The sequence below is a fragment of the Erinaceus europaeus genome, chromosome 13 (assembly GCF_950295315.1).
Source record: "Erinaceus europaeus chromosome 13, mEriEur2.1, whole genome shotgun sequence".
Classification (NCBI taxonomy): Eukaryota; Metazoa; Chordata; class Mammalia; order Eulipotyphla; family Erinaceidae; genus Erinaceus; species Erinaceus europaeus.
This window is the reverse complement of record NC_080174.1, coordinates 13,484,344-13,499,269: the sequence shown is the minus strand read 5'-3', so window position 1 is coordinate 13,499,269 and position 14,926 is coordinate 13,484,344. Positions and strand designations below refer to the sequence as shown.

The following is a 14,926-nucleotide window of genomic DNA, read 5'->3' as shown; positions in this document are numbered from 1 at the left end:
ATGCTTCCACTTTTTAAATTTATTTTTTAAAATCTTTTTTCTTTTATCTTTATTTACTATTGTATAGAGATAGCCAGAAATTTAGAGAAAGGGATAGATAGAGAGGAAGAGAGACAGAGAGACACCTGCTGCACTGCTCCATCACTCACAAAACTTTCCACCTGCAGGTGGGGACCAGGGGCTCAAACCTGGGTTCTTGTGCACAGTAATGTGCTCTCTCTATCAGGTGCGCCACCATCTAGCACTGGATTAGTAAGATGCAAACCAAATGTCCATGTTGTGTTCTTAGGCTTTTTGTCTTTCTGAAGCACCAAGTTTGAGACCCATTTCATTAGAGAGGAAGTGTTAATGATTTATTTATTTACAAAGAGAAAGAGGACCAGATCACTGTGCATTTCTGGCTTATAGCTGTGGTGTGGAAAGAACCCGGAACCTCTGGGGTAGGGTGGGGTAGATAGTGTAATAGTTATGCAAAAAAGACTTTCATGCCTGAGGCTCCAGAGTCCCAGGTTCAGTCCCCTGTACCACTGTCAGCCAGAGCATTCTCTCTCTCTGTCTCCTCTCTCTCTCATTAAAATAAGAAAATATATATTTAAAAAAATCTGGAACCTTGGGATACCAGGCAAAACCTAATGTACTATGTCTGGAATTACATTCCCATCACCTACAGTAGTTTTATTTATTTATTTTATTGATTTAATTGTGATCAACAAGTCTTTTTGATAAGAGGGGTACAATTCCACATAGTTCCCACCATCAGAGTTCCACATCCCATCCCGTCCATTGGAAGTTTTCCTATTCTTTATCCCTCTGGGAGTATGGACCCAGGATTGTTATAGGGTGCAGAAGGTGGAAGGTCTGGCTATAGTAAATTTTAATACTCAGTAGTACATACACTGTGCATATCAAGAAAATTTCAAGTAGGACAGAATAGTGATTATTGGCATGATCCAGGTAATTAGCCAGGTGGATGGATAATGCTGTATGGTTTCTTTTGCCTTGGATGACATATCTGAAAAGCAAAAGTGAATACTGTCAAACATAAGTAATTACCATCAAACATAAAAAGATATCTTCCCACAGGTCCTTTCCCACATTGGCACATGTTGCCTTCATATTTGCTACATCACATGAAAGCCATGCTCTGGGACCCTGGACATCAAAGAGAAAGGGATTCTGCCTTGTTCTTTTGGAACTCAGATCTCTACTGAGGGAGATAGCAGATGCTGACATAGTCACTATAGAGACTGACATATTTCTTGCGAAATAATGAAGACCTTTTCCAGGATGACCTAACTGGGGTGCTTAATTTTGTCTAAGAAAACGAGGACAGAATTCAGAAGAGCTGGTTTTGGAGTGTTCAGGTGCTGGCACACTCTGTTGAGCTCACATATTACCATGCTTAAGGACCTGGGTTCGAGCTCCCACTGTCCCCCTGCAGGGGTGTAGTGCGTGAGCTGTGAAGCAGGTCTGCAGGTGTCTATATTTTTCTCACCCTCTCTGTCTCTCCTTCTCTCATAATTTCTCTGTCCTATAAAATAAAATAGAAAAGACGAAAGAAAAAATAAATAAACAGAGAAAGAAAGAAATGGGGGGAATGGATTATTGGAGCTGTAAATTCACAGAGCCAGCATCAAGCCCCAGCAATCACCCTGGTGGCAATAAATAAATATTAATGTTAATATAGCAAAGAGCTGGCTTTTGAGTTTGCTAAAGGAGAAATGGAAGAGAGGATGATGAGAAGGCCTGGGATGACAGTGATACATGTAGATTTGGGCCACACACAGGTCAGTCCACACATAGGTCCCTCTTGAACGTGGGTGTTCACCCACACAGGTCTCTTCCTCCACAACATGCCACCCAAGGACACAAGTGAGACTCCAGCATGCAACATGCAGTCGAAGTCAAACACTGCTGGTAGAGAGAGCCTTGATTTGGGGAGAACTGACCAAAGCCAGAATAGGAGAGCAATGTGTCTAAAGTCAAGGTCACTGGTGAAAGGAGGAGATTCTCCTGTTGGTAGGGAAGGGAGTGTAAAAGGTGGATGTGTGAACATTAGGGCAGTTACTGACTCTACAGATGGAGTCCACCCAGAAATCTGTCATATTTCTACACACATTCTCATACCCTCCACTGCTGTTCAGTTACCTGTGCCATCCAACATTTTCTCCCAGTGCTCTAAGAATTCCTTAAGCCAGTGATTACAGTCTTGAATTGAGACGTTCCTTAACTCCTCTGCCAGGTCCTGTTTTTTCGCCCACTCCTCCTTGATCATTCTGGTTTCAGGGTCCAGGACTGTCCAGGTCATGGTCACTGTGTTAATGAGGGCTCTCTGTCCGTTGATGTTGAACTCCCAGGATGCACTAGTGCACTGTTCTGATTCCTGCTGACAGCACAGCTGGGCTTGCAGGCTGGGGACACCTGCACCCCACACACACATCACCACCTGCATCTGAGAGCCCCCTCCCCTCCCAGTGCCCAGGGTGTCTCTCACACTCAGGGCCTGGACTCTCCTCTCTGCCCTTTCCTGACCAGCAGACCCAGCTTGTCTCTGAGGTGGCACCATGTTCATTGGTCACACAAAGCCCCTCCCCTCCAGTGTGCAGCCCCCTACCCCCTCTTGCTCCCTGTCTCCAGCTCCCCCCCCCCTTCCCACACTCACGCTTGTTCAGGATCTTTTCCTGTTTGAGGCCACCACGCATGATTATCCTGACCTTTCTCCCTATTGATTCCAGACTCTTTGCCAAATTTCTCCATGCTTTGGTGTTATTGACCTCCTTCCCCAGCCGACCCACAGCTGTGACATTGTTGGAGTAACTGTCATACTCAATGAAAGGCTTTCCATCCACTGAGCCTTTGACTTTAGACCAGGGCTGTAGAGGTGATGAATAAGAGCTGACAGTGAATTTGAGGCAAAGAAAGTGAACACCTGTGAGAGAAGATGCAGCTGTGAGCCAGGGCCTCCCTGTGAAAGGCCTGGCGCAGAGGGAGGGTTTATTTTTATTTTTTATTATTTTTTTTTACCAGAGCACTGCTCAGCTCTGGCTTATGGTGGTGCAGGGGACTGAACCTGAACCTGGAACATTGGAGCCTCAGGCATGAGAGCCTGTTTTGCATAACCATTATGCTATCACCCCCACCAGAGGGGGGGTTTCTATCCTAGCCTCTTCTGCTTCTGACCCTGAGTGCTGTCTCTCCTTTAACTCTCTGAGGTTTTGACACATACTCTGATGCTCCCATGACCCTCAGGCACATCTAGTGGTACCAGAATTTGGATACAAATAATGTTATCCTCAACCACGGAAAATATAATAAAATATCTCTCCTTGAAGGACCAAATGACAAGAACACAAGATATTTAGCAAATATTAAGTAAGACTCCACAGGATCATATCAAGTTCATGATTAGCTCCTGATATCAGGAGAGGCTCCTGGAGGAGCAGGTGGCCTTGGCAGGAGGGAGAGCTGCTCCCTGTGAGCACAGCACTGAACATGGGGCCTTAGGCCTAGCCTCCAGGATCTAGATGTCAGTTACATGTGAGCAGGTCCACCACCATCCCACGCACAACCTTCCCTCCTAAGAGACCAGCACTGCCTGAGCCCTGGGTGATGCCCTTCCTCTAGCTCCTCCTTCCCAGCCAAGTGGTGACATCCCAGGACACTCACCTCCCAGAGTCTCCAGGACTTCCATAAGCAGCAGAATCAGTCCAAGCCCTGCAGTAAGAGCTTTCAGCTTCATTTTCCCAGCAGTTTTAGATTAACCTGTAGAAGTACAGGGTTGTGTACATTCCCTCAACTGGGAACACTACCCAAAGAATTCACCCAGAGAGGACTGATAATCACTACTGGAATTCAGAGGAAAGAACAATTATACCAAGAAAGTATTCTGCATATATTCAAAATGTGTTTATTAAGTTGAAAATGGTATGTTTACAAGAAAATTTACATGGATAGCCCCCAATCCTCCTAAACCCATGCCCAAAGACGACTCTTCTTCTTCTTCTTTTAAATATTTATTTATTTATTGTTGCCCTTTTGTTGCCCTTGTTGTATTGTTGCAGTTATTACTGATGTCATCGTTGTTGGCTAGGACAGAGAGAAATGGAGAGAGGAGGGGAAGACAGAGAGGGGGAGAGAAAGACAGACACCTGCAGACCTGCTTCACCGCCTGTGAAGTGACTCCCCTGCAGGTGGGGAGCCGGGGGCTTGAACCGGGATCCTTGCTCCAGTCTATGTGTGCTTAACCCACTACGCTATAGCCCGACTCCCTCTCCAAAGCCTCTTCTGATGTGTGTAATATTGTAACTTCATTTTCTCTCCTTCCACCTATTTCTGATCTCTTAACCTCTGTCTCTTTTGCCTTCTCATTTCTGTTCCCCCACCATCTTGATTAGGTTTGCTTTCACCAAATACCCAACAGTGTTAACCAAACATTCAGGGCAGAGATCAGGGATGTAATTCAGCAGGTGGACAGCATGCCATAGCTTGAGAAGACCCTGGACTGGGCACTATATGAGAACCCCACAGTTAGCACCAAGGAACTTCATGAGTGGTTGAGAATTGTGTCTCCTCCTTTCTCTCTCCTGCCCTTCCATTCTCTTTCCCTTTTCTCTTAAAAACTGAATAATGATAAGACAAAGAGGCAGCTTGGTTGTATCACTCATGGCTGGAGCCCTGAATTCAATCCCTACCACAGCATTTCCATTATTCTTTGTCTTACCATTATGTCTGGTGTCTTTTCAAGTTTGTTGCAAGGGTGTTTACTTTGGTAGGCTTGAACAGATGTTCCCTGCAATTTGTTTATCTGTGTGCAGGATTGTGGAGCCTCTCTCATGTGCAAATGCATCTGAGTCCCAGGGAAAAAACCTGTAGGGAGCCCACAGAGATAGTCCAGCTGAGCTATGCTTCACTTGACATGAATGTGGGGTAAACAAGAGGTAGGCTAGGCTAAGAGAGCAACTCCCAAAATGATAGACCCTGTTCTCAGAGCTCTCTGACAGCAATGTACCAGTTAGGTAGAGTTTTGCCACTGCAGCCTGGGCCAAGACTGAGCTTCTGTGTGTGAGCAGCAGTTGTGGTGCTAACTTCTGTATCACAGAGGCTCCACCTGCTAGGGTGTAGGTGCTGGCTGAGGATGAAATGTCTGCAGCAAGCCCTTGTAGGTCAGGTCAGGTCAGGGGGTGGCTTCCTGAAACTCAGAAAGTGTCAAGAAAGGGACACTGTGGCTCCCTGGAGGGGCAATAGCCCTTGCAGTCTGTTCAGGTATGGAACAAGCTGGCCTCTGGACTATTTGTTCCAGGCCCCCTAAAGCCAGCATCTAGTGATGTGGATGGGGCCGTTGTTCTGGAGGGTGGCACCCTTATCTCTGATAGATGTGAGCGAGGGTGTGTGTAGCTGCAAAGACAGGAGGGTCTCCTCTGCTCAAACTGTAGAGAGAAACAAATACAACAACTACTATAATAACCATAGTTATAATCATAAATGGGAAAATAACAAATCGTGGCCAGGAAAAACAAGATACCTATCTGAAGAGACCTATGCACACCAATATTCAAAGCAGCATAGTCTGTAATAACCTAATCTTGGATGCAACCCAGGTACCAATGGTACATGAGTGGCTGAGAAAGCTGTGGTACACTCACACAATGTAATATTAACTATGCAGCTGTTAAATATCATGGGGGTATCTCCTTTGCAATATCATGGTTGGAACTTGCAGGCATCAGGTTGCTTGAGTTAAGCCAGAAAGAGAAGGAGAATGCTGAATGATCTTATTCAATGGTGGAACTTTAGAAAAAAGAATAGTAAGAGAAAACACAGGATGAATATTGGACTGGGTGTGTTGTAATTCATTCCTTTGGTGTAAGCCAAACGACTCTGCAGGAGGGAAGTAAGTGATAAAACCAAGAGACATTGGGGTCCTGGCGTATGATGGGTGAGGGAGCTCTATAGCGGAGGACAGAGTGTCTTCTAGACACACAAACACCTATCATGGGGAGATGAGGAGTTGTACCTATGTTTCCCTGACTGCACTGTGAAACATGACCTCCCAATAGTAGACATTGTAAAAAAGACAGACAGAGAAAGAATAAACATAATAAGAAAATATGAATACACTCACAAAGAGAGAAAAAGAGATAATCTGAAAACTTATAATGTAACAAAGAAGAAAATAATTATGAGTGTACACACATGCCCACACCCAGTGGTGGTAGCAGTGATAATGTGTAAAGTTCTTGTAAGAGGCAAGCAACAGACCGGTTCCCTTCATACCAGTTGGGGAAAACATTGATCTCATGATGCGCCTCCAAGTTCCCAAAGTACCTATCTTTGCAGTCTCCAGTGCAGTGGTGAGTGGGTGGAGCTGAAGACATGGATTGATGATGAGGCTGTGGGTAGTTTCAGAGGTAGACCAGTAGCCTTTGCACATCTTTCACCTCACTTCTATGTGCACAACTGATCACTGACATTGTGATCCTTTCAAAAAATATCTGTGAGTGGATCCAGCTTTTCCCAGGAAGGAGCTGACCAAAGGCCTCGTCTCACACCCAGTGACAATCCTAGCACAATACTGGCAGTCAGAACCAGAGTAGGCTTAGCAGAAGACCACATCTGGGATATTCCTCCCTTGGCATAAAGTAGCCACAGACAGTCCACTACAATTCAATCCAGAGACCTGCCCGCACTCCACACAGCCAAATACTCTCCAGGGACAGAAAGCTCCTGGTTGGTCAGGTTTTGCTGTCTAGCTAGCCTGCTTCAGCAAGTTCACAAAAGGGGTGTTGGGTACCCCCTGTATTTGTGTGCTGAGGCATTGCTGATTCAAGAACAGCTGAGACCACCACCTGTGATGCTAGAAGTCTAAGATAGTTTCACAGAAAACTTTCTTCCTGCTGGAATCTGAGGTGGAGTTTACTTCTGAAATGTGGCCAGGCAGGTTCTCAGCTGGGGCTGCAATGTATTTCGCCTCTGGAGTGAAGACTCTAGGACCCTCTTCTTCCTCCAGTCAGCCTGCTACAGGTTTGGGCTTGGGGATGGGAGGCAAAAACTTACAGCTCATCTCTGTCCTGTTCAATGTGCTTGGCTGTTGCTCTGCTGTTCACATATGTTGCAAGTTTCCTGTGACTTTGTTGCATCCCTGTCTCTGCAGCTCCTTCTGTGCTGGCTGTAGAAAGGCTTGGACACACTTCTCCCAGGATCTAAAGAAATTTCTTGAGCAGAAAAAGACTAGGCTTGGATTCATGCAGTTATCTTGGCTCTGTGCTTACTACCACAACATTAAAGAAATTAATTACAGTGGTCCGGTAGGGGGCGCAGTGGATAAAGCTCCTGATTCTCACCCATGAGGTTCTGAATTCAATCAGGCAGGACATGCACCAGAGTGATATCTGGTTCTTTCTCTTCTCCTATCTCTCTCACGAATATATATATATATATATTTTTTAAAGAAATTAACTACAGAAAGGTCACACGTTATCTTAGCAGGATTATAATGACCATGTAGTCCACTTTTTTGTGTTTGGGTAGAAGTCATGCTTTGCAAACTTGAGGAGGCTCTGGTTTGATCCCTGTAAGCACAAATAGCCAGAGAGGTAGTCTCGGCTTTCCCTCTCTCATTGAACTACTAAACAGGTCTTTAAAAACAAAGGTTTATGGTGACACGCCAGGATGAATTCATAGGTTACAGTGCATAAGGACTGAGGTTCAAGCCTGCAGTCCCCAACTGCAGAGGAGGAAGCTGCATGAGGGTGAGGCAGTACTGCAGAGGTCTCTGCCACTCCCTTCCTGCTTAGTTTTTTTCTGTATCCAAAAGTGAATAAATAAATAAATTTTTAAGTTTAAATGATGGCTGAATACAACTTGGCTATGAAAAATGATAAAAGTCATCACCTTTGCCTCATCTTGGATGGAACTTAGAACTATCATGCTAAGTCAGATAAGCTTAATAGGGAAGAACATAAACAAAAGCAGATGTCTCATTCATAGGTGGAAAGGAAAAACCAGAAAGTGAAACCTGGATTCAGTGGAATGTATTGCACCAAATCAAAAGGCTCTGGGGAAGGAGGGGGAAGTGATGGGACTGAGAGGGACTTGGGGTCCTTGTACATGAAGACAGAAAGGGACTTGAGTTGGGGGTGAGAATGTTCTTCAGACACCTATCATGCCGAGATGAGAAATTGTCCCCATGAGTCAACAATTGTACTGTAAAGCATTAACCTCTCAATTAAATGGTAAGAAATAAACTCAGAAAAATTTACAAGTCTTTAACAGAGCCCCCCCAAACTTGTTGAAATCAAGAACTCAGGTAAGACCAGGAGGTTACCATTAGTGTCGGCTCACTTGCATGTTGCCGTCTCCTCCAAGGTCACCTGAGGAGCAAGGTCAAAGCTAAAGGAAAGCAGAAGTCTGTCCTCAATGTTCAGAGCGCCTCTGCCACGAACTGGGAGCTTTCATTCTGTGGTCCACTGAGTGGCACTTTCAGTGCCACCACTGTGCTGACAGTGGGTGTTGGGTTCATGGGGGAAGAATCCCTGGCAGCCTTGGGTCTTTCCCACAAACTGGAGGGCAGAAGTGGAGGAGCCTGGCTGCTTCTGCATTTGCCAGAGGCTGGGAATGCATGGGAGAGGGAGAGGGAGAGGGGGAGGAGGAGGGGGAGGGGGAGGGAGTGGGAGATTCCTGCCTGCTGCTGCCTAACTGAAGTTTAGAATTGTTTTTCTTATTCTAACTCCTTTTAGAAAATATTAATTTATTTATTTCATAGGAAAAGAGAGAAACCAAGACAGGAGGGGAAGATAAAGAAAGAGAGATACAGAAAGACCTGCAGCACTACTTCACCTCTCATGAAGCCCCTCCCTCCCCCAATCTCCCACCCTGCACATGAGGTCCTAGGGCTTGAACCCAGGTCTTTGTATATTGTTAATATGTGCACTCAACCAGGTGCACCACCACCTAGCCCTTGGAACATAAATATTAACCTAAGTGGGACAAACACCCCAAGTCCAGCCACAGTGAAGCTCTGCTTCATGCACCTTCATGTGGCCTTTTCCTTAATGAACAGAAGTTTTGAAACACAAGGTGGGTGTTGGGACAGAGAACTGATTTTAGTTGCCACCCTAGCTGTCAACTTCTCCTTCCTGCTATTCTCTGCACAGGATCTGTGACAGAACCAGAGGAGCTTCCAAGCCAAAGGGGTCCTTCTTTGTAAGGAAAATGGAACAGCAGCCTGGGAGCAGTGAATTCAGGCCAGCACCCAGGGTGCCCCCTCACCAGCCCCACCAGCCTCCTCCCTGCCCCCAGACACACAGAGTCAACAAGGGAAATGCTGCTGTCCTGGTCAGTTCAAGGAGCTGAGGTTCTGGCTGGGGCTCTGGCTGGACTCAGAGCCACAGCCCTTCCAAATCTCAGCTTTGCTCAGTGATCTCCAGCTCTTGCCCTTTAAAGGGGTGAACCTGGTTGGGTCTGTGCACAGGTGGGGTGCTTCACATCACAAACAGACTGCGGCCCCACCCACCCCCCAGGGCTATGGGGTGAAGGAGAACTGAGGGGACAGAAAGGGGGGTAGCTGGGAAAAGAGTTTAGAACCCTCACAGTGAGTGTCTCCTGGCACCTAGTGAGCTCAGAACCCGGCTCCCTGGGGATAACTCAGGTCCTGCCAAAGCAGGAAGAGGCTTGCAGAATCCTTACAGTTCTTGCTTCTCTGTCTCTGTGCCGGCCTTGGTCTGCCCAGAGCAGATAGCTGAGGTGGGGGCCCAAATGACACAGTGAGCAGAGGAGCCTGGCTGGGATCTTGCACCTTCCTCGGCTGCTGTCATCGCCTGAGTATCCACATATAGGACAGAGGACAGCTCAGGCTCCCCCAGAACCGCGCCAGGAGGTAGGCAGATTGCACCCCCTCTTTATGGTGGGGAGGGTGGGGGTCCTGAAGGGGTCTCTGGGGAGATGATCGTCTGCATTGTGACTGTCGCTGGCGTGGCGGCTGCTCCGCAGACTTTGCACAGAGCTGGGGGACTGGCACCTTGGAGCGCTTGTGCTGCCTGGAACAGATGGTACATCCTGGGCGCAGGGTGATTTTGCTGGTGAGTGTGGCCCCTGGGACAGAGCCAGGGCCTGGGCATCAGGCACAGGTCAGCAAGGGCTCAAACTGGCGTCACTGGGCTGGAGGTTGACCTCCAAAGGCCTATGAATGGCCTGGGGTTTCCCAGCTAGGAATTCTGGGAGTTTCCTCCAGCAAGGAAGTGGGCGCTCCCAGCTTCTGGTATCTACAGGGAAACAGTCTTCTCTTGGAATAATTTGCAACCTTCTCCTCCTACCTGAACATAAATTGTTTGGCAGGGTAATTTGTGGGGAACATTGACTTTTCTTCGTCTCCTTTAACTCTCCCCCACATAAGTGGAATGTGTGTTTAAAACGAAAAGGACGCCCTAATGGTGCTCAAAGCCAAGCCAATCCGGAGTCAGCGCGTCACTAAGCCCCAGTTCTGAGACAGTAGCTGTCAATCATTTGGCTTGTGAGTCCTCGGGCTCAGCAGGGTGCACATGCGCTGTACCTCCTTCCAGCTCCATCTTGCATAGTGTCAGTATATATTCTCACCCAGCCTCAGCTCTAGGGGGCTTTTCGACGCCAGTCATCACAGGTGGCTTGAAGTGCAATCTGTGGTTTTGACTTGCATTCCCTGGAGTTTAGTGTTATGGATCATCTTTTCATGTGCTGATTGGCAGTTTGTAGTTTCAGTGAAATGTCCTTGGCCTATATTTACACTCAATTATTTGCTGTATTATCCTTCAATAATTTAAGGATACTACAATATCCTTAAATTGTTGGCTTACAATAGTGTGAGATTTGAGGTATATAGATTCTTAGTTATATCTGTATGTTTATAACTCACACCAGCAAAGATCCAAACCACAGCAGAGACTCCCTACATATACCCCTTATTATGCCCTTTTCCCTGTTCCCTCCAGAAAACCATCACAGGTTTTAGAGTCAAAGAGTTAATTTTGCTGGAATTACTATTCTTTGCAGGTTCATTTGTTTTAGTTATTTATATCCCACACATGAATGAAACCATCTGGTAACTTCCTTATTTCTCTTTTAATAGTCATCTCATCTGTGCACAAAAGCATAGTGCTATCTCTCTAATGGCTAAGTAGTGTTCCACTGAATGAATATATACATATATATTCATAGCTTTTAAATTTATTTTTAATCTTTATTTGTTGGATAGAGACAGTCAGAAATTGAGAGGGAAGGGGGTGATAGAGAGGGAGAGAGACAGAGAGACACCTGCAGTACTGCTTCACCACTTGTGAAGCTTTCCCCCTGCAGGTGGGGAGCAGGGGCTCGAACCTGGGTCCTTGCACACTGTAACATGTGCACCCAACCAGGTGCACCACCACCTGCCCCCGCATAGTCATAGCTTTTAAAAATATCTTTATTTATTGGATAGAGACACCCAGAAATGTAGAGGGAAGGGGGAGGGAGAGAGGGATAGATACAGAGAGACCCCTAAAGCCCTGCTTCACCCCTTGAAAAGCTTTCTCCTTGTAGGTGGGGACTAGGGGCTTGAACCTGGGGTCCTGGATCTAATCATTACCTTTTATCCAGTCATTTGACCACAGACATTTAGGTTGATTCCAATTTTGACAAATTTTAAAATTGAATAATTCACTACATTATTTAAAATCTTTAACATGGGTTTACAATAGTATAAGGAGTAGAGTTATAATTGTAAGAGACTTTAGGAGTATAGTTTCACAGCCATATCTGTGTGTACAATGGATGTATTGGATCGACCTTCCCATGGTGCATCCCGTGAGTACCCATTCATTGGGGAAACTGACGATCCTTCCTAGCCGACTGAATCCACATGGATCCCAGTCACTTTCAAAGCCAGCAACAAGCAGCTCCTGACAGCTTTCAACCTGATGCTGTTGACTGGCTACGGAAGAAGGGCAAACGCTAGAAGAAGAACTGAACACACACATACTACACACACTACACTCACACACACACACACACACACACACACACACACACACACCACCCAAACTCTGTGTGCCAGTCCTCAACACGTAGCTGCTGTAAATATTAACTTTATTTTACTTAATGAAAACCACTAAGGTCTGATGCATGCACCATACCATTGTTAAGTGAATTCCCAAGGTCACTTTTTCTCTTTCCGCTTTAGAAACAGGACTAAGGAAGGAGGGTCACAAAGAGAGGAGAGAGACCATAGTAACTTTTATATGTATCATCCATGATACACCTGTGTGGTCCTGGGGTTCAAACCCAAGACTTAATGCATAACAAGGTGGGTGTTCTCCAAGATGAGCTATCTACTGCCCTGCCCTAAATAATTTGTTTGTGCTTTTGCCAAATGCCAACCTCATGCTAAAGGGGAAAAGTTGATCCTTGGACTGAGGAGGACCCTGTTATGGGGTGTGCTTCATGTTCTCTGTGATTGAGGTGCCATTTTGTCTGCTGGTTGTTCCTGATTTCACCCTTCAAGTAAGATCCAACAACCTCACTCAAGTCAGTATTGACACAGGAGTTTCTCATAGGCCTGGTCTGGGATCCACAGTTTCCAACTGTGGATTCAGAGTCTCTGACAAGTTCAAGCAGCTGAGGTTCTGGCTGAAATTCTGGCTGAACTCAGCAGAATATATACCACAGCCTTTCCAAATCCTGGCTTTTGTGCTGCTATTGCCCAAACTTGGGGTGGGAACAGTCCTGGGTGTGTGCATGAGTGTGGGGGTCACACATGACAGGCTGGCTGGTGGAATGAGACACTGGTGAGAGCAGCTACAGATGCCTTTGTGACAGGGACTCTAGAAGGGAGGGAAGTGGAAGGGATAGTCAGGGGTCTGTGTAGATAAAGAGAAGTTCCTGAGTGGGTGCCACTAGATATCTAGTCAGCTCAGAACCAGGATCTTTAGGGAGACTGCGTTGGCGACAACTTAATCCTTGTGTTGCCCCAAAGCAGACAAGAATTTTCAGAAGCTATTAAACAAACAAACAAACAAACAAAAAAAGACAAACGGGGCCAGGTGGTGGCGCAACTCATTGAGTGCACATGTTACAGTGCACAAGGACCTGGGGTCAAGCCCCTGGTCCCCACCTGCAGGGGGAAAGCTTCATGAGTGGTGAAGCAGGTCTGCAGGTGTCTCTCTGTCTCCCCATTCCTTTCGGTTTCTGGCTGTTTATATCCAGTAAATAAATAATAATGATATATATATTAAAAAAAAGACAAAGCAAGCAAACAAACATAAAACAAAGCACTGCTCAGCTCTGGCTAATGATGGTGCTGGGGACAGAATTTGGGACTTTGGAAGTCTCAGGTATGAAAGTCTTGCATAACCATTATGCTGTCTCTGAGGCCATAATTTGCAGAATCTTCACCCAATTTTTGTTTCTCTTTCTCTTCCCAGAGTGGATTTAGAAGAGGAAGCAGAGCTCTCAGGTGGAAAGCTCAGAACTGTCGACAAAGTGAGTGTGAAACATAAATGTATTACATTAACCCAAAACCAGATACCTTCCTAACTTGTCTTTTAATTGGATAAAATAAATGCTAACAACTATTTCAAATTTTACCAAGCAATGAGGGAAATTTGAAGGAGAGTATTAGAGTAAAACAGGCAGTCTGGACAGACTATAAGCAATTTCCTCCTCCTCCTCCTTCTTCTTCTCTTTCCTTTTTTTTTTTTTTTTGTTATGTACATCATCATGGAGAAAGACGTAAATTTGAAGACCCCCCCCTTGTGCAGAATTTTTTCTCCACAAATACAACCTGACGACCTCATTCTGACTTTTCCTTTCCTCACCATCATCTCTGCCTTTTCTGTATGTTCCCAGAGCCTGAGTTGTCAAGGAACAATGATACAAATTTTAGTCTGTAGAAAAAAAAAAACAGAAAAAAGAAGGTAGGTGACACAGTGGATAAGACATTAGACTATCAAGCTATCAAGCATGAAGTCCTGAGTTCAATCCCTGGCGGCACATACATGTACCAGAGTGATGTCTGGCTTTTTTTCTCTCTCCTCCTCTTACCTTTCTCATTAATAAATAAAAATCTAAAAAACAATACTTCCTTATTTTTTAAAAAGGAGAAAGTATACGTACTAGTTTCTTAACATGTCAATAAAGAAAAACAAAAGCATGTGGGTTGTAGTGCAGGGATATATGTTCAGTAACTTTAGATGACTTGTTTGTGTAGATACCCTCATCAGAGTTATAACCAGAAACTGCAAGTCAAAGGACATCTGACCTGGGCTTGGTGGGTTGAACACACACATCACAGTGCTCAAATACCTGAGTCCAAGCCCCATGTCCCCACCAGCAGGAGGAGAGCTTTGTGAGTGGTGAAGGAGTGTTGTAGGTATCTCTGCCTCTCTCCCTTTTTATCTCTTCCTCCCTTCTGAATTTCTTTCTGCTCTATTCCTCTCCCACCAAAAAAAGACATCTAACCATGATGTCAAATTGGCAAACTGCAGTGGTACAGCTGATGGAAAACCTGAAGAAAAACAGTATATCTATGTGTTAGAGAGCTCTGGTGATTGGGGGACAGGCACCCCGTTAAGCATACATATCACCATGCACAAGGACCCAGGTTCAAGTTCCTGCTCCCCATCTGTAGGAGGTCTGCCTCATGAGTGGTGAAGCAAGTCTGTAGGTGTCTTCTGTCCCCTCTCGATTTCTCTTTGTCCTATCTAATAATGATAATTAAAAAAAAAAAAGGAAAAAAATGTCCACCAGGAGTGGTGGATTCATTGTACAGACACTTATACTCAGAGGTAGCCCTGGAGGCAAAAATAAATAAACAAACAAAAAATGAAACGTTGATGATTTAAAAATCTTAAGTCTTTTCATTTTGAGCAACAATGTAGTGCCAACTGTATAAACAGCAGAGCTTCGTACAGACATGGATGAT

The 14,926-nt window shown here is 45.4% G+C and overlaps 1 protein-coding gene and 1 long non-coding RNA gene across 3 annotated transcripts; one reads left to right on the top strand and one right to left on the bottom strand.

Annotated features, from left to right (window-relative positions):
- Positions 1-867: 867 nt before the first annotated feature.
- Positions 868-9,829, bottom strand: LOC132542673 (retinoic acid early transcript 1E-like). 2 transcript variants are annotated; one of them, XM_060205342.1, is made up of 6 exons: positions 9,685-9,797; positions 7,054-7,211; positions 3,667-3,762; positions 2,663-2,929; positions 2,149-2,421; positions 868-1,012 (listed from the first exon to the last, which is right to left on the bottom strand). In XM_060205342.1, the coding sequence occupies exons 3-6, from the start codon at positions 3,737-3,739 to the stop codon at positions 906-908; spliced, it is 720 nt and encodes a 239-aa protein (XP_060061325.1). In that variant the 5' UTR covers positions 3,740-3,762; positions 7,054-7,211; positions 9,685-9,797; the 3' UTR covers positions 868-905. The 2 variants fall into 2 exon arrangements, 1 of the variants encoding a protein (XP_060061325.1); XR_009553642.1 differs by lacking the exons at positions 868-1,012; positions 2,149-2,421; positions 2,663-2,929; positions 3,667-3,762 and adding an exon at positions 5,167-5,426 and having other exon boundaries at positions 9,685-9,829.
- LOC132542675 (uncharacterized) lies at positions 9,792-13,584 on the top strand. Its single transcript, XR_009553644.1, has 4 exons — positions 9,792-9,874; positions 9,988-10,076; positions 12,188-12,310; positions 13,428-13,584. It is a non-coding gene; the product is annotated as an uncharacterized LOC132542675 (long non-coding RNA).
- The last annotated feature ends 1,342 nt before the right edge of the window (positions 13,585-14,926 follow it).

Excerpts from the sequence above, each read along its gene's own strand:
- LOC132542673 (XM_060205342.1), bottom strand. The coding sequence starts at position 3,739 with ATGAAGCTGAAAGCTCTTACTGCAGGGCTTGGACTGATTCTGCTGCTT. Across the intron at positions 2,930-3,666 it reads AGTCCTGGAGACTCTGGGAG|GTGTTCACTTTCTTTGCCTC; the intron begins GTGAGTGTCCTG and ends CTTCTCTCACAG. Across the intron at positions 1,013-2,148 it reads GAAAATGTTGGATGGCACAG|ATATGTCATCCAAGGCAAAA; the intron begins GTAACTGAACAG and ends TTTGCTTTTCAG.